Below are 21,729 nucleotides of genomic sequence, written 5' to 3' on the forward strand. Positions count from 1 at the left end.
GAAAAAAATGAATCCACAGTATTCATATATAAAAAAGAAGAAGTTGTTTTATTGCCAATGAGATAACTCTCTACAAAAGACCAAAATGACACAGAAATTAACAACTATAGGTCACCGTACGGCCTTCAACAATGAGCATATCCCATACCGCATGGTCAAGTTGTATATATAGTGCCTAGAAAATCAACCTAACGATGTTAGAGTAGATTTGATTCGTAACTTCCTCCCCGGCGCCGGGGCTTGAACCTGTACTTTTTTCTAACTTCTCCGACAACACCGCATAGCATTGTGCAGAGACCTTATCCCCTCCTCTAACTCTAGCTTATAAAAATAAGCTTTCGTTTCGGGAGGTGTTACCTGCTTGTAGGAATTAAACAAGGATCTCTGATACAATACACGAAGTATTTATTTTTAGTGTACAGAAATGATCATCTACTCATCTCTTCAGTATAATTGCAGGATGCTTATATATTAATAGAAGCATACAATCACTGTAAATAAATATATGTATATGTTGCCTGTGTGTAGTGACAACTGCAAATTATACCTTGTCCATCGGATTTCTTATGATTAAGAAATACCAGGCCTTAGAATATGTTTAAAGTGCCTAGAAAATCAACCTAACGATGTTAGAGTAGATTTGATTCGTAACTTCCTCCCCGGCGCCGGGGCTTGAACCTGTACTTTTTTCTAACTTCTACGACAACACCGACTAGCATTGTGCAGAGACCTTATCCCCTCCTCTAACTCTAGCTTATAAAAATAAGCTTTCGTTTCGGGAGATGTTACCTGCTTGTAGGAATTAAACAAGGATCTCTGATTATAAATACACGAAGTATTTATTTTTAGTGTACAGAAATGATCATCTTCTCATCTCTTCAGTATAATTGCAGGATGCTAATCTATTAATAGAAGCATACAATCACTGTAAATAAATATATGTATATGTCTGCCTGTGTATAGTGACAACTGCAAATTATACCTTGTCCATCGGATTTCTTATGATTAAGAAATACCAGGCCTTAGAATATGTATAAAGTGCCTAGAAAATCAACCTAACGATGTTAGAGTAGATTTGATTCGTACTTCCTCCCCGGCGCCGGGGCTTGAACCTGTACTTTTTTCTAACTTCTACGACAACACCGCCTAGCATTGTGCAGAGACCTTATCCCCTCCTCTATATCTAGCTTATAAAAATAAGCTTTCGTTTCGGGAGGTGTTACCTGCTTATATATATACTAGTATATATATATATATAACTCATCTAAACATCAACCCAACAATGTTAGATCTGTAAATTTGCTTTCGCAAATTTTTGGTTCTTCCCTGGCCGGGATTCGAACCCATGCTACTGTGATATCGTGACACCAAATCGCCTGCACTGCAGCCGTCCCGCTAGACCACACGACCACCTGGCCCAGCGAAAGCTCTTTTATTGAGAGCCCAGGTGGTCGTGTGGTCTAGCGGGACGGCTGCAGTGCAGGCGATTTGGTGTCACGATATCACAGTAGCATATATATATATATATATATATACAACTTGTCTAAACATCAACCCAACAATGTTAGATCTGTAAATTTGCTTTCGCAAATTTTTGGTTCTTCCCTCGCCGGGATTCGAACCCATGCTACTGTGATATCGTGACACCAAATCGCCTGCACTGCAGCCGTCCCTCTAGACCACACGACCACCTGGGCTCTAGCGGGACGGCTGCAGGCGATTTGGTGTCACGATATCACAATAGCATGGGTTCGAATCCCGGCGAGGGAAGAACCAAAAATTTGCGAAAGCAAATTTACAGATCTAACATTGTTGGGTTGATGTTTAGACGAGTTGTATATACATTATGTACACAGCCATGTATCACCATCATTGATGGCGATCCGATGGATACATCTGTTGTAGAGTTGTCACTGACTCAGACGTACTTATATATATATATATCAATATATAACACATAAACCAACGACAACCACTAAATTATAGGCTCCTGACTTGGGACAGGCACATACATACATAATGTGGCGGGTTTAAACATGTTAGCAGGATCCCAACCCGTCCCCCTTATCTGGGACAGTGGTAAACAGTACAACATAAGAACGAACAATCAAAATCAGTTGAAAAAGGCTGAAATCATCAGATGGACAAAAATACAAGTGGAAATGGAACCGACTCTAGAAAAAAGTTGGAATCAAATGATTTGACAACAACACCAAAATATACTACAGAAAAAAAATTGGTTGGTCTTCAATGTATTATGTATTCGGGTTTTGTTTTCTGTAATTAGTCAAAACGTCAGTTTTATCAAGTAAATCTTTTATATTAATTTTATAAAATTTACTGTTTGCAATAGCCTAAATTGTTCTATATAATAAGGATGTTCTCGTCACAAGCAGAAAACCCTAGCCGTATTTGGCACAACCTTTTTCAACTTTTGATCCTCAGAGCTGTACAATTTGGATCCCCTTTTTTGGACTTTCGACCTTTTATATCTGGGCGTCACTAGTACGTCTTGTGTGGACGAGGCGCGTTTTTGACGTATTGATTTTAAACCAGATGCCTTTTATTATCTATTATTCATGTGTTTCTTTGCCTAATACGTTCTCCTATTTCTCCTATTTATTTGTATTGCAGTCCTGTATTATTATGTTGTCATTTTAATGTTATATTTAACAATGCCATCAAAGTGCGAGGTTTGGCATGCCACAAAACCAGGTTCAACCCACCATTTTTTTCTTTAAAGATGTCCTGTACCAAGTCAGGAAAATGGCCATTGTTATATCATAGTTCGTTTCTGTGTGTGTAACATTTTTACACTGTGTTTCCGTTGTGTCATTTGTTTTCTACTATATTTGAGTGTGAATTCACATTACTATAAGACGTGTCACGGTACTTTTCTATCCCAAATTCATGTTTTTGGTTTTGATGTTATATTGATTATTCTCATCGGATTTTGTCTGATACTTAGTCCGTTGCTGTGTGTGTTACATTTTAATGTTTCATTGTTCTCCTCTAATATTTAATGCGTCTCCCTCAGTTTTAGTTTGTTACCCCGATTTTGTGTTTTGTCAATAGATATAAGAGTTTTGAACAGCGGTATACTACTGTTGCCTTTATTTATGACATATTTAAAAAAAAAACACTTTCGAGACTAGGTCAATGCCACTGGTGTTGGATGTTTCCTCTGCGATTGCGCCAACATTCCTGTTGTCAACACTTTGTGTTGATAGATCATTGATAAATTCTCTTTAAATCTAGAGTTTATGAAATAGTTGTATTTTTATAACACTTTGCGTCTATTTACTTAGTAGTTGGAGGCACACATGTTCGGAATTGAGATTTTTCATGTTCTAAGTTTTTGTATCCAATTTTTTTAATATTGATTGGAGTGCCACTGATAAGTCTGTAACAGAAAAGTGCATGTCTTGGGGGGTAACTAATTATATGTCTAGTGTCTGTGGTGAGGTATTATAAAATGATAACAGATCTAGAATGTGGGACATATTTCATTACCACAAACTCCATACCTAACAATATTAGAGCATACACCTGAATCTCATATATTTAACAGTTATTACCAAATATTTGTGTTGAATTCGCATTAAAGTTTAACCTATTTTTTCTCTTTTTCATTCAATGTCTTTAAGATTTAGATTAAGGGAAACTTCAACAGTTCACAGAGTTCAACAACTTTGCAAAACTGTGATTTGCATCTATGAATAATATAGTTTATCTTATTCTACATGAGAAAATCCCTGTACCAAGTCAGGAATATGACAGTTGTTATCCATTCGTTTGAGGTGTTTGACCTGTTGATTTTTCCATTTTATTAAGGGCTTTTTGTTTTGAATTTTCCTCGGGTTCAGTATTTTTTGTGTTTTTACCTTTTGCTGTAATATGCAGTGAATTAGTTTTCAGCTTATTTACAAACAAACTACATTATATTTTTGTCAAAAGAGTCGTCTATCTAAGTCAGTCTGAAATACATGTATATATGTATATGCATATTTTCTCTGCCGGGAATATCAACCTTCATTACAATTTTTTACTGCTTTTGTATTACTTGTTAGTTGCAAGCATGCAATACTCCATGAGATAAAGGAATGGAAAGCATGCCACTTCGCTAGTTCTTGTTTTTGTATATGCAAAATCGATCCTGGTCCTGAAAATCTAATAACAGATTGTTCAGACAAAGATCCACTTCGTATACCTAGTTGTCAAAGCAATATTCCAGAGTTATCTCTCCTAAATAATAATATCAGTACAATACTAAATTGATTTTCGAAGGCAACTCTGTACTGACGACTTTGGATAATATAGAATAATGTATAAAAATCAAAATAATTTACAGGTGACAGATGACACCAAAGACAAACTTATAATTAACACTTACACCAAGTTTAAAACTAACATTCAAAGTTAATGACGGATGTTTCTGTGAATTTAGGTCATTGTCGAATCAAAAACGGAGGAGGTTCGGGGGGGGGGGGGGGGGGGGGGGGGGGGGAGGGGGGCTGGACCCAACTTTTTTTTTGAAAGTCAATGCATTTGAATGGGAGCATACTCTGGGTTGTGAACCCCCCTTTTTTTTTTTAAATTTGATGGATCCGCCGATAGATTAATTCTTAAAAATAATAAACGTTTTGAAATCTACAATGCTGATTGTTTTCAAAAGAAAAAATTACAAACCATAATGCTTATTAAAAAAAAAAAAGAACTGAAAGTTAAATCATACACGTTGATACATAACCTTAAGTGAATGGTTTTGCACTAGTCAATTTTGGTGCGTTTTTAATTTCTGCTATTTGGTGTGAGCTAATGCTCAGTGTTGAAGACTTAACTTTGACCTACAACGGTTTTTACTTTAACAATGTGTGACTTGGAAGGATAATTATCTCATTGGCACTCATTACACAACTTTTTAGCGATATTTTTTATCGTTAATATGAAGGGTTAAGCCCAAACAAACTAATGTTTAAAATACAATTAGCACCTCTAAAAGGGTGATCATGTCCCGCATGCATATAAAGAAAGTTATTTCTTATAGTCTTGAGGAATCATTTGCCACTGAACTTTGATAAAAGCAAGAAAAACTCAATCAATTTCTCAAACAAAGTGTAACATTGGATATAGATGAAGATTAAAAAAAAATGAAGAAAACCGTTTGGGGTAGGGATGACACAACTTCTATAACTTATTGCAGTGGTGTTCTCCGTTTCTTAATATAGACAAATAGACAAATAGTTTATTCCTGTCATTGTCTCTATCAAGAAAGATACCTGGCCACTGATTTCTTGCATTTTTTAAAGAATAAATCTAAGAGCTGTAATATGATTTCTCATATAGCTGCAATAGCATGCAATATGTGGATACAGTTGTACATGCAACTATGGGTCATTTTATGACCTTCAACAATGAAGAAAACTAACACATTAAAGTCAACTATATGACAACATCGTAAGCTATTCAAATAAGAGAAAAAATTGTCTGATTAACGATGACTCAATGTTACTGATATGAACGAACGACATCCACTGCATTAATTAATACTGAAGTTGGTATATGCATTTGTGGCGGTGTTAAACAAGTGTGTGAGCATGTGACCTAATTTCATAACAAATCAAAAGAAGAAAATATAAATTTCAATTAAAATGGCTTGAGATTGCCATAAAAGAGAAAACAATAAAACAACACACATAAGACACAATCTACCGATTTATAAGTAATAAGTAAATAAAAGAAGACAACTAATCAATTAATCATGTTCCCTCAGACGAAAGTTAAAATCAGTACACGTCTAAAGGATTAAGTGTAGAAACTCCATAAGCAGAGGGAGAATCATGACCTTGTTTATTGCCAAAGTATTAGTAAAAGTACCAGCAGAATCATTCTTACATGTAATTTGTTGAAACTAAAATACATTTATTGGAATGTCGGACGTTTTATTAAAGACACACAAAAACAGAACGAGTTAAACATAGATTATCATAAATAAAAGACAAGTGCGTACAAAAAACTGACTCGAAAGTTTTATGACTCCAAGGCCTGATGAAAAACTGGAGTATACAGATATAGGAGAGGACAATTAATGTTATTAATTCTAAATCTCTTTGAAGTAAGTTTTCTTGTGTAAATTTCCAAATTGTGATCGGAAAATTCTTCATTATTAGAAGCAATAATATCATCATATAAGTTAAAATATTAATTGTTTGTTTCATGTTTGGATATGTGCAAATTTATTGAAGAGTTTGTTATGGTTGGAATGTCTATCTATTCACACTTGTTACATCTTAGGATCGAATTAAGGGGGTAGACCTTGGTTCAGGGAGATAACTCTTTAAATCAGTAATGTGTTTGTAAAAGCCAAGTTTTTTCAATAAATTTTAAGCATTTACCTGAAACAGATTGGAAATAATCTATGTATCCTAGAAGCTTAGAACATATTTATGAAAATGGCTGACACAAACATACTGAGGATTTTCAGAGTTATTTCCCTTAACCTAGGTCTGCCTCCTTAAATCTGTACATACTACATGTATATAGACATATGCATATTGACTTAGCACCGTCATCTATTCGTAAGTTAACTTCTCCTTTTGAACTGACATCTACATGTACATTTAAAATATTTATGGGGCATATTTTGTTTTATTTCAGAAGAAATAGTAAATCCAAAATAAAGAATGAAGTGAGCAATCAAATGACAAAATAAACCCAACGCTCAAATCGAAGTTTTGCATCTTTCTACAATTATCATAAAAAGCCACATGATTGAACGAGTAAACACGGTGATCCCGTAATGCTTTCGTAGTGTAAACCATATGCCAACATGTGAGGGATTTGATCAATTTACAAATTTTTGGTATTAAATAAATATTAATGTATGAATTTCTACTTTAACAATGACAATCAAAACGTGTCGATGCATATTAACATACGTTTCATATGTACATGTTTATACATGTAGATTGTTTTTCTGATCTCTGAGCAGAAACTTAATATTTAACAACATCGGTATTCCTAATAGCATGATACACCTTGTAGATAAGAAATATCCAAATAATAATTTCCCAATTTCAAACTCATCATGGGTTGTATTGATCCTTTAAAAAAGGTACCAAAAACTTTGAGTATGTTCATTAGATTCAATGTGCTATGTAACTAAGTTTTACAAGCAATGCTTTTAAAGCCTCGTGATATATTTTTGAAATAAATCTGACATTTAGTAGTGAACCACAAAAATCTATTGAAGTATGTTCAAAACAAAAATAAACCTTGCTTTCCGTTCACACGCGTTTCGTTTTTACTTTTTAAAGATAATTGACTATCTGCCCAACTCACAATATAAACATACAAGTTTATGCAATCTGTAATTAGTTTATAACATTTGCTTAATGATGAGTAAGTATGACTGTTGTTTTTTGTGTTACAATTTCGCATTTTAGAATTCAAAAGCTTAAACATGCTGTGTGTGCATTTTTCTGATATTCATGTATAATCATCTTGAAATGAAAAAAAAATCTTCTCTATTTTGATAGTTGTTGCTTTAACTGCAACTTTTCCAGTTTCTGTTGCAAAGCCTTCCACATTTTATGTGATTTTTTTTCTAGTTTATTCACATGTAATTGTATATTTAACATTTTTAAGTTACATGTAAGTTGCTGTTGCTTGGTTTTAATCAACTTATCAACTTATTATTTGAGACGGTTATTCTCTATATTAAATGGCAAAATGTTTTAAAAAAAAGAAAAAGAGAAAAATGATAAATAAGGAACTGACATATTTAATTCTACTCTAAACACATTGTAGTGGAGGTGGTGCAAACTTTAAATAATTTTAATAAAAGGAAATCTGTTTTATTAAATTTGATGTTTAAATGATACAAAATAAAATGATGTTTATCACCTCTTTATGACAACCGATAGAAATAAAAATAAGGCCATGCAGTCCATAAATTGCTTTGGTTTGTTATGATGAATGCTAAAATATGTTCTCTGCAGGGAACATCATCCTTTATTACAGCCTCGTTTTTGCTTTTGTGCTATACGATTGTTGCGAAACTCCAGATGTCATCAAACAGGAACCATGCCAGTTTGCGAGTTACTGTGAATGCAGTAGAGTTCCTTATTCCAAACTACTAAAACAGATTGTTCTGATAAAAACCTGAACAATATTCATAGGCTGATGAACAATTTGCAGGATTCATCGTTCCAAAAAAACCATATTATTTTAATAGAAAATGGCATTTTCGAAAAAAAAACCAACATATTATTGGAGTCTTTGGATTTGTCTTTCAATAGAATAAGTAAGATAAGAACGAACTCTTTCAAATGTGTTTCATTAAATCTCAGAAACAACGCGTACGATTTGAAATATGAAGACAGGTTTGAATCTTCAGCCTTTTACTATCTGCAGAACTTAAGGAATTTGAATTTGAAAAAAAAAATTCAACACTTCATTCATGCCAGATTTATCTGAACTTTTATTAATGGAATCGCTGTCCATGGATTATATTTTAAACATTTAAACATTTGCATATTTAAAGCGCCTTACAGTATTAAATCTTTCTGGTTTTACCGGTTATTGCACTATGAATATACTTACACCGCAGACTTTCTTGTTTTTGCCTCATTTAAAAATATCGGAATGCAAACTAAAACACATTTACGACGGAAAGTTTTGAAATTGAAAATCTCTGCGCTTGAAAATATAACCACTGATCTGCAATATTCAGCAATTAAAGTTCCGAAAGTAAATTATATTCACGGTGCTTTTGCAATGAGCACAGTACTCAAGACTTCTCACATTGTGAATCTGAAAAATACTTCACTTGTTAGATTTGCAGCAGCTGGAAACCAAATCCAGAGAATTGAATCTAGTGCGTTACAAAATTTCCCGGATTCTCTTTACAGTGCTAGCTTCAGAGACAACGTTTTTTCTGTTGGTTTTTATATGAATGATTTTAAGACACTACCTATCACTTTCCTTGATGCTTCTAATACATTTTACTCTCACAATGTGTTCACGTCCTTCCTAGAGATTTGTTTTCCTCCATAATACACTGATGCAATGATCTCTGATGATAACTGGTTATATTTTTTGTTAATTATTACAAGAACAGTTAACTCGATTTTCTTATTCCAGTGCCGGAAAAACTCCACACATACATTTTCAATGAGGTCAAGTACTGTAAAATATAGTTTCAGTAAAAATGAATTGCAAAGTCTTAGTTTTAACGGGAATGTCTTCCATACATGGACAGGACCAGTCAATAACGTGAAAAATTTGACCTCTTTAGACCTTTCGTCGAACTTTTGTTTTAAAGTTTCAACTACAATTTTCAGTTAAGATTTTAACAATCTTAAACAGTTGCTTCTTCAAGATAATCTCTTAGAACTCGTCATATCAAAGGATATTGAAGGTGATATTTTGCAAAGCTTAAAAAGCGTCCATCATATTAATCTTTCTAAAAACCGAATTGTACATTTACCAAAAAATGTTTTTTAAAACTCAACAGAAATTAGAAAGATTAGATCTCATTGAAAACCTTATCGAAGATATCAACTTTCAAGTTTTGCAAATGAAAAATCTTATCTTTTTAGATTTTAGAAATAATAAGATATCTAAACTGGGTCTATATGCCATGAACGAGTTTGACTCTGTGGCAAAACAATCTGCACATTTTACTGTTGATCTGGGTGGCAATAATCTTTTATGTAACTGTGATTCATTATCGTTTGTACAATGGATGGTAAACACACCTACTCATCTTCATGGTCGGAACAAATATGATTGAAAATGTTGAATAACACGAAAATATTCATTCGGAACCCGAGAAAAATTTTTGAAACAATTTTCAAAAGGATTGTATGTCATATACCGGTATAATATTTGCAATTATGACGGTAGTAATGGTGTTCGTTTCTATTCTTTGTGGTGGTATTAGCTACAGATTTGGATGGAAACTACGTTATTTATTATATATGGTCAAGGTCAAATGGCATCAAAGCGAATACAAATCTGACGACACAGATGCAAGATTATATATGTATGATGCTTTCATGTCATATGCAGACGTAATGTAATAAGTTAAAGAGCATTGAGAACCCAAAATTGAAAGTATCTGCATTGTAATAGCGGATGATTATTTCAATATAATCAATGTTTCAAACAAATGTACTTTATTTTTTTGTCTAGCTTCAACATTTCCCTCTCATTTTAATGTTCTTATATTCAGACAATTGGAGGAGAAGGGGTAAATGCAATATCTAACAAAATTTTGTTGAAATTCATCATTGCAAAACAACATGTAATCTTCATTATTGGAGCCGTGTTGAAACAAAAGAAGAAAAGTAAATTTGAAATGTAATGGCAAAATTTGTAGCCTGATTGTATGTAAATGATTTAAAACTATTGAATAAGGTTAAACCGCTTACCAGTTCAGATAACATCTTTATTATTGTCAAACTTTGCTAGAAAAAAGTGTCGAATTATTTGTGCAAAAACAAAATACAAAAACAATAATTGTTTGTTTTCTTTGTAAATCACAAACATTTATTGAATTTGATGTTTGAAATTAAAATTATTTCCCAAAAAAATAGCTTACACACATAGCAAAAATTAAACATTTTGGACAAAACGTTTTCTCACTTTGCTTTTCTAATGGGTATTTTATATAAAACTTGTGCTCCTATGAGCCCAACACTAGTTTTTAGTTAAGTTTATAAAGGAAAATCAGTTATATTTAGTATTGGACTAGACTTGGGATTAATGGACATATCTATATTAACATACGTAATGGTTGTTTCCCTTCCCAAGACTACAAGTGTCTCTGTCATCAGATGAGCAGACAATTAATTGATTACTTAACAATCCGTCACTATCTAACAAATGCAATTCATCTATTACAACCAAGTACTTACACCTTATATCCTCATTATTCAATCCATTTTTACCAATTATTTTTTTACCAAGCATTGTACAATGATGTCAAAGTACATATTTGTATGCCCCATTTTTGGGCATTACTTTTTTGGTTTGTGCGTCCGTTCGTTCGTCCGTCCGTTCATTCGTCAGTCCGTCTGTCCCGCTTCGGGTTGAAGTTTAAGGTCGAGGTAGTTGGAGTCCAATCAATTTGAAACATAGTACACATGTTCAATATGATATGATCGTTCTAATTGTAATGCCAAATTAGACATTTTACCCAATTTGCACGACCTACTGAACATAGAAAATGATAGTGCGGATGAGGCATCCGTGTACTATGGACACACTCTTGTTTCGAGGTATTTAGTGATTGAATGCTAGTTTCTCGTTTTATAACTTTTCAAACTTTATTTTTTATTCTTGAAAGCATATAATTCCTTAATATAATGCTTGCAGGAGACAAACTTGTCCAGTTTTTGTAGATGCTTCTGCATAATTTTCATAACGAAATATAACAAAATAAATGCTTGATCACTGCTATCTACCGTAATGTTTAAATAACTATTAAAAGCACAAACACACTACTTGTGAGAGTTTTCTTCTATACCCAGGTTTGCTACTTATTACGCGTTTGTACGCAACACTTATATTCTGTAAAACATAGTGATTGCACACACGTAAAGAATAAAAATGAGTTTATTTATATTTCACTAAGTTTGTTCTTCTTTCTAGACTTTATATTCAGATGTAGTGAGTTTGTAATTCAATGGATATTTTGGTCGGATTTTTGGAAAAAAAATCCATTACATTGCATTAAATATTTTAAGGTTTTTTAAAACTATACTGGGTTTTAATACATTATTATTTATCTAAAACTACAGCAAACACCAATGAATGAAGAAAATATGGAAAAAATTGAGGAAAATAGAGAGGAAGACTACAAACGCATTGGTATAAGTATTTTATCATGTGTTTTAAAATATGTGTGTAATTATTAAATTATATTTTTGGCGTGAAATGTAGAACCAAAATTACATTTTTATTTTTAGAGAAAAACCAACAAGTATATTACTTAATAGGTTATAAAATATAATTATAATCATGTTTGACACTTATACAAATTAATGTTGTTAATAAAAAGAATATTATACTGTCTATACACAGTTTTTACGGTATTTGATTTTTCGTATACATAATGCAATCCTTCGCATTACTGTTTGAATCGAACAGTATCGATCTTATTAAAACTCCCCAACCAGCTTCGTTGCAATGGTCAGTAATCAAAAGTAAAATCACAAAATACTGAACTCCGAGGAACATTCAAAACGGAAAGTCTCTAAACATATGGCAAAATTAAAAGCTCAAACACACCAAACGAATAGACAACTAATGTCTCAATCCTGTAAAAAAGGTGGGTTAAACCTGGTTTTATAGCTAGCTAACCAAAACTACTCTCTGATATGACAGTTGCATAACATTCCATTATATTGTCAACGGTGTGTGAACAAAATTAACAGACATAATAAGTAAAAATGTCTAAAATAGTGGCTCAGCAGTCAACATTGAGTTATTATCTTTATTACTATAAAAAAGATATGTAAACAAACATTTACCATGACACAATAGCACAATGACGGGATGTATCAGTAGGAAGCTACGTCATATGTACCCCCAAAACAAAACCAAAAAGGCATATAGACAAAGCAAATTATCGAAGATGAAAGACTAGAATACAAAAATGTTCATAGAATAATAACACAATGACGGGATGTATGAAGTAAACAGTAAAAGTAATATGCGTTGGAAGACAAATAAAAGAATAATAAAACACTATATTAAGATGATAAACAATGTCAGTACACACAATATTTACTGCAAGCCCAACGGTACGGCGATCATATGTTTTGTTGAGTGTATTAACCATTTATCTGAATAAATGCAATGACAGTAATGTCGCTTTTGTGAATATTATGTTATTGAATGGTCTATCGTTATTGAGAGTGTTAGAGAGAGTGCATATTAGAAGAAGAACATGCTTTTTCGGGAAAGAGTAAGAATTATCTACCCTGTGTAGTTCCTTTGGATCTTCGGTATTTCTACATTCTTCGGAAGTACATTGATCAGCATTTCAGCCCAGAATAACTTTTGGTTTAGCTCGCATGAATTTGCACATATACGCTTACATAGTTAAGTATAATTCATAGACTGAATTTAACATACTAAATAATATATGGAATCCATGTTTCTTAATATTAAAAACTTACCTGGATTTAGTTTTGCATAACATAGCAAAAAAAAAAAAAGACATGAGTTTCATTTGATACGGTCCACTCAGTTACACAGTTTAAATCACCTATTGTTTACAGGTGTCTATTCTATATATTGTCCATTTAAATAAATTTTACTCGCAACATGTTTTAAAAGAGGAACTTCTCAAACTTCTTTCACAACTTTTGTGTTGGCACCTTTTACAGGAACGAAAAAAAAATTAATAGCAAAATCTAGTCAAGTTTTTAATGTTCTGAATCTTTTTTTTTTTTTTTTAAGACATATAAACGTTTTATTCGTAAATATTTCCTGTATACAATTACCAAAGTCGTCCAGGAACAGGCTAAGGATCCCTGTTTACAAAATGAGCCATCTATCCAGGGGAAATAGAAGGCAATAATGTTCTGAATCTTAAAATGGATTAAGATCTTATTTATCTAGGTCCAGTAATTCGCTAAAACTTATTCAGAAGCTCGTGTTTGTCTGTACTCCGAGTGAAATTTGAAGTGTACATATGGGCATATTTGCGAAAAGGTTATGAGTAACCATAAGGAATTGTTAGCTGTCAAAATTATATTCACTAATAATACTAAAATGTTCTTTAGGATTGATAACATAAATTTAAATTACAATAAGACAAAAAGAACCATTAACAACGAACAGAGTCCTTATTATGTATTAGCATGTAGTGTTTATTTTCGACTACAAGTTATAAACAATTGAGGTTACGATCGAAGTCTGTCAATGATCAGTTATCAAATTCTAATACCGTACCGTGGGTTGTTTTTGCGGATAGAACAAAATTGCCAAAATAAATTCCGCCATTCAAAAGTACACATTCAAAGCTATTGATAAAAGTGTAGAATCCGCCAAAATAATAACCACCAAAATATTTCGTATACCTTATTAAACGAAAATCGCAAAATTTTTCACCCGCGAAAATAACCCACTATACGGTATAAAGATGAATTGACATATACACACATGCATTTCTAATTTGACGATTTTTCTAGGTCTGTTTGGTAAACCATCGTATTACGCTAATGTTTGGAGGTTTGGAAGCAGGCAACGACATACTTATTGCGGTTTCCTTTTTGCGATGTTAACATTATTAAACTTTTGATTTCTAAGTTTTTACTTACGGTCAAGCTTACGGTCAAATTAACGGTATAACTGCAGATTTTAACGAAGTCATTGTTTGCTTCTACACTTTAACGACTTTAAGTTAATCAAACTCAATCAGTTGTCTTAATCAGTTTTGCCATGAATATAGTATGGTATCATAGTAATTTCTTGTAACTTTTAAAAAATCAGCAAAAAAGTATAACAGTGCTGTTACTTGATGTAGTATTTTTTATTATATTTGTAATGCTTTTTTTCTAGTTAGACATATTAAACTAAATTGTTGTTGGTACTAACGTCATTCTAATCAATATCCGGTACAACCACTGTAGTGAACAGATGTTCAATTTCCATTTATCCATAACGGAGACAGCTTAAGGGAACACAAAAAAACTTAAAGAATCGAATGCACTTAATAAGAAGCGAGATCGGTTGCGCTGACAGGGCATGTTTCTACTGACGTGCTTCTATCATGCGATATAACAATCTTCATTCTGTGAGAGATCACAATATGGAATTGGTATCTACTGATCTTAGACTTCGCTAACATGTGATTTGTGCTTTGAGACAGACATATCGTATCAGTAAACCGATTTATGATGGTGTCCGTAAACCTTATGTATTGCCGATTGCAGTCGTTCATCCACATAAGTCTGATTTGGCACTTTTGAAGATCACCACCGAAAATGGAATCCGTATTGTGTGAATGTATTCAAGCATAAAGTTAAATCTATATTAACTACATATGATGAATATTACTCAACGAATAAATATCAGACATATGTTGTTGGTAACATAAGGAATATTTCTGACGTTTCATTTTCTGATACTGCATTTCTCTTAAGTTGGGTCCCTGCAGTTCTGGTCAAGATATTAGCCTGGTTTCAAGCAAATGTCATTTACATGAATGAATTAACACATTCAGTATTTTGTCTTGCGTTACTGCACTTGGTCAGATGCTTTCAGACTTTAGTCTTTTGAAATATTCGATATCCTATTTCCATGATTGCAGTTTTCTCAATTAAGTTATCAGAAGTTTGTATTTATCTATAAAACAATAACTATGCATTTTTTTTAATAAATTGGCAGATACATATATCAAGGAAAGTTGACCAATACCTGATTCTATGATGAATATGTAATTTTTACGTTGAGGTAGGTGTATGTCGTCTGTGCAACTGTTTTTTTTTCATTTATTGATTTTAACATGTTTTAAGGTAAATGATTATCTCTTTTATCGTTACACTGTTAAAACATGATCATTTCAGATTTGGAAGCAGGAGATGACTTACCAAACAAGTCAGTATCAAATGTTGATTAGAAATTCTACGATCAACAGTTAGACCAAGAATGCCGAAATCAAAGAGTATATGTATGAATCAAAGCTGTATTACGGATTTATATGTGCTCCAAAACATTTTTCAGCATATAATACAATTACCTTAGTTAATTAAACTAATATTATTAAACTAAATATTAATAGTCAGCGATGCCTTTTTCATACCTGGTTCATTGTTGTTATAGCAAATTCTCATTGTTATTTTCGTTTCAACATATTTTTTTGACATTGATGGATTTTTAGTTGATAATCTGTATAAGTAAGTTCTGGAATTAAATCACATTTTTTTTCGAACTGATGTATACATGAATGCACACATGAAGACTAAACATCGTCAAACTTTATCATGCAAAATAAATGGAAGAATTTTTAATACTTTCTGACTTTTATTTTCTCTATTTTGATTAATTCACAGTGAAAAAGATGTCATTTGGTGACATCAAATGTAAGCGAAATACAATATTTTGGGTGAAGATAAGGCACTGTGGGATAGCATCATTTCATGTCATATCAAAGCTCTTGAAAGATACCAACTTAATAATTTGTTACGCATCTTGTGTAATAAGACTCGTCTGTTGACATTGAATCAAAATCAAAGGACAAAATCAAAATCGAAGCTGTGCGACACATCAAGCTTAAATTTCAAACAGTCATTGCCTATCGGTCGGTTTCGATTTTTGTTTGCCTTGTCGTTTATATATAATTTGTCTACTCCCTTTGTTATTGTCTACATACACATTTAGAAGTTGTTTCTCAACCCTCCCCCCCCCCCCCAAACAAAAGAAAAAAGAAAAAAAACCAAACACGTGCACGTTATTGACATCAATATATTTGGGTGTTGTTTTTCTTATAAATGTTTTGTTTGAATAACGACGAGTGACAGCTTCTGGTCGCAAGCTTAACACACAAATTTGCAGATAACATATTATGTTGGATATATTCATGTACGCGAATATCCATGTACTTCAGATATGATTTTCAATCCCTACTTTATGAGAATGCAGTAATTCAGTGTTTTTCCTGATGTTCAGAATATTTGTACAAAATTTAAAGGCCGAGTATTAAACAAACCACTTTTACTCTTACTTCAAAATACAAATAGGCAACTTGATATTCGAACAAAAAATACAAAACACTATGATTTACTGGTTCAGTAAGCACAGCAGAATAATGATAATCAATATTAATAAGTTCAATTTATGGTTCTTTTTGATATCGATAAGTTTATCAAGAAATATTTTCATTTAAAACCAAAAGAATTTAAAAACGATAGTGACATACCTGGTATATAGTTAGACAACTATCAACAAAAGACCAAAATGACACAGACATTAACAACTATAAAAGGGTTCAAATATTATTATATTACCAATGTTATTTCAACTGATCGGGCGGAGCTTACGTTTTAATTTGCATAAGGACAGTCCATTTGAAGATGTGTTTGATAAGGATGATTGTCGTTATAATTATCACTGATTTCTAATAACTTTTTTCTTAAACATCTATAGATGGACTGGTTTATTATGAGCGAATCGGTTAAACTCCGCCCAGTCAAGCGAAATAAATTGAGTAATATAAACAAATCATAGTAAAATAACAAAAATACCGAATGTGAAGGGAAATTTCAGAACGCACAAACAATCTGAGGAATTGAAAAAACATCAATTGTCATATTTCTAACTTGGAACAGGCACAGAAAAAAATATATATTTTTTTCATGTGTATTTCCAAAAATCAACATACGGATACTTTATTGAAAATGTACGATTGTAGGTTCGAACAAACTTAAAAATGACTGTGTTGTCTTTAATATATAAAGAGACATACCTTTATGTTGATCCAGCAACATCTGTTTGCTTACTTTATTGGAACTGGATAAGAATTATGCATAACACTGATATTAACACTAACACTTAAAAAAACATGTCAAGCTTTTAGAAAAAGCTAATAGTTGTTTATATAATAAATGTGACTGCGTAAGTCATGTGATTGATCCATATCGATAACAAACTTCCTGGTTTCGTTGAAGGTGAGTGCTATTTATGATTTTCATGTGTCCTTCAAGAATAAGTTATTTATCTCAAGTGTTGTAATCAGTACAGGTCTATTGTTATGTGGATAAACGAAGCTGTGTATAAACAATGATAACAATCACAAGATGTGATATGATCTCACCACGGAAAAACATGTGCAATCATGTCATTATAGCTTGTGAATAAAAGTGTCTAAAACATTATACGAGTAGGAAATTCATCAACTTTGTTAATGTATAAGCAAGTAAGCAGAATAATAGTGTCAATGTCTGAATTGAAATCATAGGCTATATATGAACTTTCAGTGGCGCACCCAGAACTTTTTGTAAAGGGGGGGACACTGACTGATTTAAAGAGGGGCCGCTTCAATTATGCGTCAGTGATTCCCTATATACTTATTAAACTTTTCCCCCAGAATCCCCCCTCTGGATCCGCTTTCGACTTTGTTTATCTACAATAGGATGTAACACGTGCAGGGGTTCAATTATATTAAACTAGCTAAGTCAACTTTGATTGAAACATAATCTGTTTTCATGAGTCACCATAGTTACCGCAGATCTTGAATAGGTAAATATAGTAAACATATTTGTAAATGTTTTGTTAATTTCGCATGTGTTTGAACAGACAGAGCGTAGTTGGTTTCCAAATTCTAAATGCGATTTATTTTATGGAACTTTTATAAGAAGTTACAACATATTTTCATGATACAAGAACAAACTTCTTGAAATGTTTCCAATCCAATACACATTGTAATAATCTATATTAAAAGGAAATCGAAGACTTGGACTGCGTTTAGGTAAGAACAATAACTTCTTCCCGATCCAATGGAGATTAACAGCATATATCGTTTGGAAAGAATGATGTTGTATTTTCCTCAGTTAAAACTATAAGATTTCTTTACTTTAGTCAAGGTTTAACAAAACAGAAAGTCTTTGCGAAGGTGTCATCATTGTGGAACGTTTTTAATACGACCTTCATTTGCAGGATTACCTACGCAAAGTAAAAAATCAAAAAAATGGTAACTTTTATTGTCAATGGACATCAACTACCATATACCCGATATATACATAAAACCAGTATAACACATACATACACATCATAAAACATGACGACAATAACGACCAGCACATCGTTCTCAATACCGTACTCATTATAAACACATCATGTGGATTGCTCAGACAAGATTTATTGATTTTCTTTTGTAAATTTGTTTTGTCATCGTCATACATTGAGAGAGTAAGATTAATGAATGTGAAACAAACAACTTTGTTAAATATTTTGTCAAGCCATTTGCATCTCTATTAAACTTTTTCGTCATAGTGAAGATGAGGACTATAAAGCACTTATAAAATAATTACGAATGAAAAGCAAAACATTGTTGAAAAATATTTTTTTGTTTGAATTTTAATTTGAATTGGTAATATATTTCCTTAATAAAGGTCGGCTTTTGATTTCTATCAATGTTAGTAATCCAATTTCCTTTGTTGAAGTTCACAGAAAAGTATCCTCACCTACTGAAAAAGTCACTAAGGCTGTTTTAACCAGACCGTTTTTGAGTTTCTAAAGACACAGTATTCCGATCATATTCATATTTTATACTACTTATACTTTTTTACCTTTCATCAAAGACTGATAAACACGTGATAATGTGCAAAGATTGCACGATAGCATTATTCATATTGGGTTAGAATTTGGAACGTGTAGGATTATATGATAAAGATTGTTTCGTGTTTACTTGTATTTAATCATCTAAAGTTTAAATTAAGTGTCGTTTTCTTTACAGATTGTTATTGCATTGTTAATCTGTCAAATCAGAAACATCAGATTAATAGCAAAAATTAACATTCACACAAACAATTGAAATAATGTCAAATCATATATATATAATATTCACTGAGGCCAACGGTTTATATGTTTATTATACCTAGAAATATGCTGGTTTAGAGTTCGGTGGCATTGATTTTTTCATCACCCTTATACATCAAAGCATTTATGTAAACTTTTGTTGATTTTTCAGTTATTTTTGTCTTACAAAATGGCTACAAATACGTCAGTTTGCGCTATATGTGATCTCCGGCATGTCACATCACGGTCCATGAACTGGTGTCCGGAATGTGAGGAAGCGCTGTGTACTGATTGTAGTGAACATCATAGTCTTTCACGAGGAACACGAAGTCACAAAACCATTCCTATAACACAATATCAATCCTTACCAACCTTTGTAACCGATATACAACAGTTCTGTTTATTCCACAATGAAAAGTACCAACTATATTGTATGACACATGAAAGTCCAATATGTTACAGGTGCATAAAGGAGCATGGGAAATGCTCTAAAGTCATCCCTCTTGAAGACTTTATTGGAGAAATCAGAAGTTCCGAACTTTTTCGAGATTTAGAACAAAGTTTAGAAGATGTACTTGAAAATATCAAGCGAATTCGGAAAGATAGAGAGAATAATGTTGAATCGATTCAATCTCAGAAGAAGAACATAACCATGGAAATAGATAGCATAAAAAAGCAGATAAACCAACATCTTGATAAACTGGAGGCGTCTTTATTAAAAGAACTGGAACAGGTATACGATAATCATAGCTATCGCATTTCATCAATTATTTCTGCTCTTAAAGATCAAGAACATGAAATTAAACAATGCAACAAGGAATTCGAGAATATCACCAAACATGCTTCTGATCTCCAAACTTTCCTTCCTTGGTATGAGGGAAATTCAGTTAAAAGTCACTGATAATGAAAGTCGTCTCAAGTCAATGATTACAAACAAAAGTCTTGAAAATGTTGACATGCAATTAACAATAGATGATAAAATACAGGACTTCCTTAAATCGGCTGGGAAATTTGGTTCTATCATAATAAGGGAAAGTCCATCTATTTGCACCAATATTTCTAGCAAGAAAACTAGACAGGCTCAGATATCAGCACCATATACAATGCAGTCAGTAAATAACATTTCAGTGGAATTCAACATGAAATTAAACACACTCTGTTCAAGGCCAAGGGGATGTACGATAACACGAAAAGGTTTGTGTATTTTTACAGACTACCGGTTTAACAACGAAAAGTTAGTAGCAATAAACGCCCACGGTAACACTGAATTTACCCTCAAGCTATCGAATGCATACAGCACCTTTGATGTAGAAGCTATCAACGATAATATAGTGGCAATAACAACTGGAGAGACATACAAACTATGTGAGTACTTCGGTATAAGCTTTGTTGATTTCACAAAGAGTAAAGTAATAAAGTTCATTGAATTACCTGGTGATCCCTATGGTATCAAACACGATGGCACGGCATTAATCTGCTGTGTTGAAGACAAAGATTTGCATGTGATCTCATGTAAAGACTACAGCGTTACTACAATACCGAACACTGTAGTACCTAAGTACTCGTATGTCACAACACATGCAGACACAATTTTATTTACCAATCCGGATAAACATAAAATAGTTTGCTGTTTATACGATGGAACACCAGTATGGGAGTTTAACAATGACATTTTGAGGACGCCATGTGGTATTACTGTCGACGACAAGGGAAATATTTTCGTCGTTGGTCGTGTATCGTGTAATGTTCTCATCATATCTCCTGACGGTAAACAATACAAACAAATACTGAACAAGGAAAATGGTCTCAATGATCCACACGCAATTTTTTTTGACAAGCTAAGAAATCAGCTTCTAGTGACAAATAACTCACTGGACGCTTTTTTTTATAATATTTCATTTTTATAGAAGTGATTGTATTAAACAAAACAGTTTTTAACTGATTATATAACAATAAACGTAGCTTAAACATACATATAGCAAAACATTTAATATACTTTGCAACAATATATATATAAAATGTTTAATAGATCAGAAGTTGAGCATTATATCAGAACACATCAAACGAATTGCCAACAACTGTCATATTCCTGACTTTGTACAGGCATTTTTTAGGTAGATATGGTGGATAAAACCTGGGTTTATAGCAAGTTAAACCTCTCTTTTGTATGAAAGTTGCATACAATCCCATTATAAT

The 21,729-nt window shown here is 32.5% G+C and overlaps 1 protein-coding gene across 1 annotated transcript; it reads left to right on the forward strand.

The window, feature by feature from the left end:
* Nucleotides 1-17,639: 17,639 nt before the first annotated feature.
* LOC139482131 (uncharacterized) lies at nucleotides 17,640-21,456 on the forward strand. The gene is made up of 2 exons (XM_071265818.1): nucleotides 17,640-17,684; nucleotides 19,706-21,456. Exon 2 carries the CDS (start codon nucleotides 20,328-20,330, stop codon nucleotides 21,438-21,440), a length of 1,113 nt encoding a protein of 370 aa, XP_071121919.1. The 5' UTR covers nucleotides 17,640-17,684; nucleotides 19,706-20,327; the 3' UTR covers nucleotides 21,441-21,456.
* Nucleotides 21,457-21,729: the final 273 nt, after the last annotated feature.

This window comes from Mytilus edulis, chromosome 7 (genome assembly GCF_963676685.1).
Source record: "Mytilus edulis chromosome 7, xbMytEdul2.2, whole genome shotgun sequence".
In the NCBI taxonomy this organism is placed as follows: Eukaryota; Metazoa; Mollusca; class Bivalvia; order Mytilida; family Mytilidae; genus Mytilus; species Mytilus edulis.

Coding starts and splice junctions, on each gene's coding strand:
- LOC139482131 (XM_071265818.1), top strand. CDS start 20,328: ATGAAATTAAACAATGCAACAAGGAATTCGAGAATATCACCAAACATG.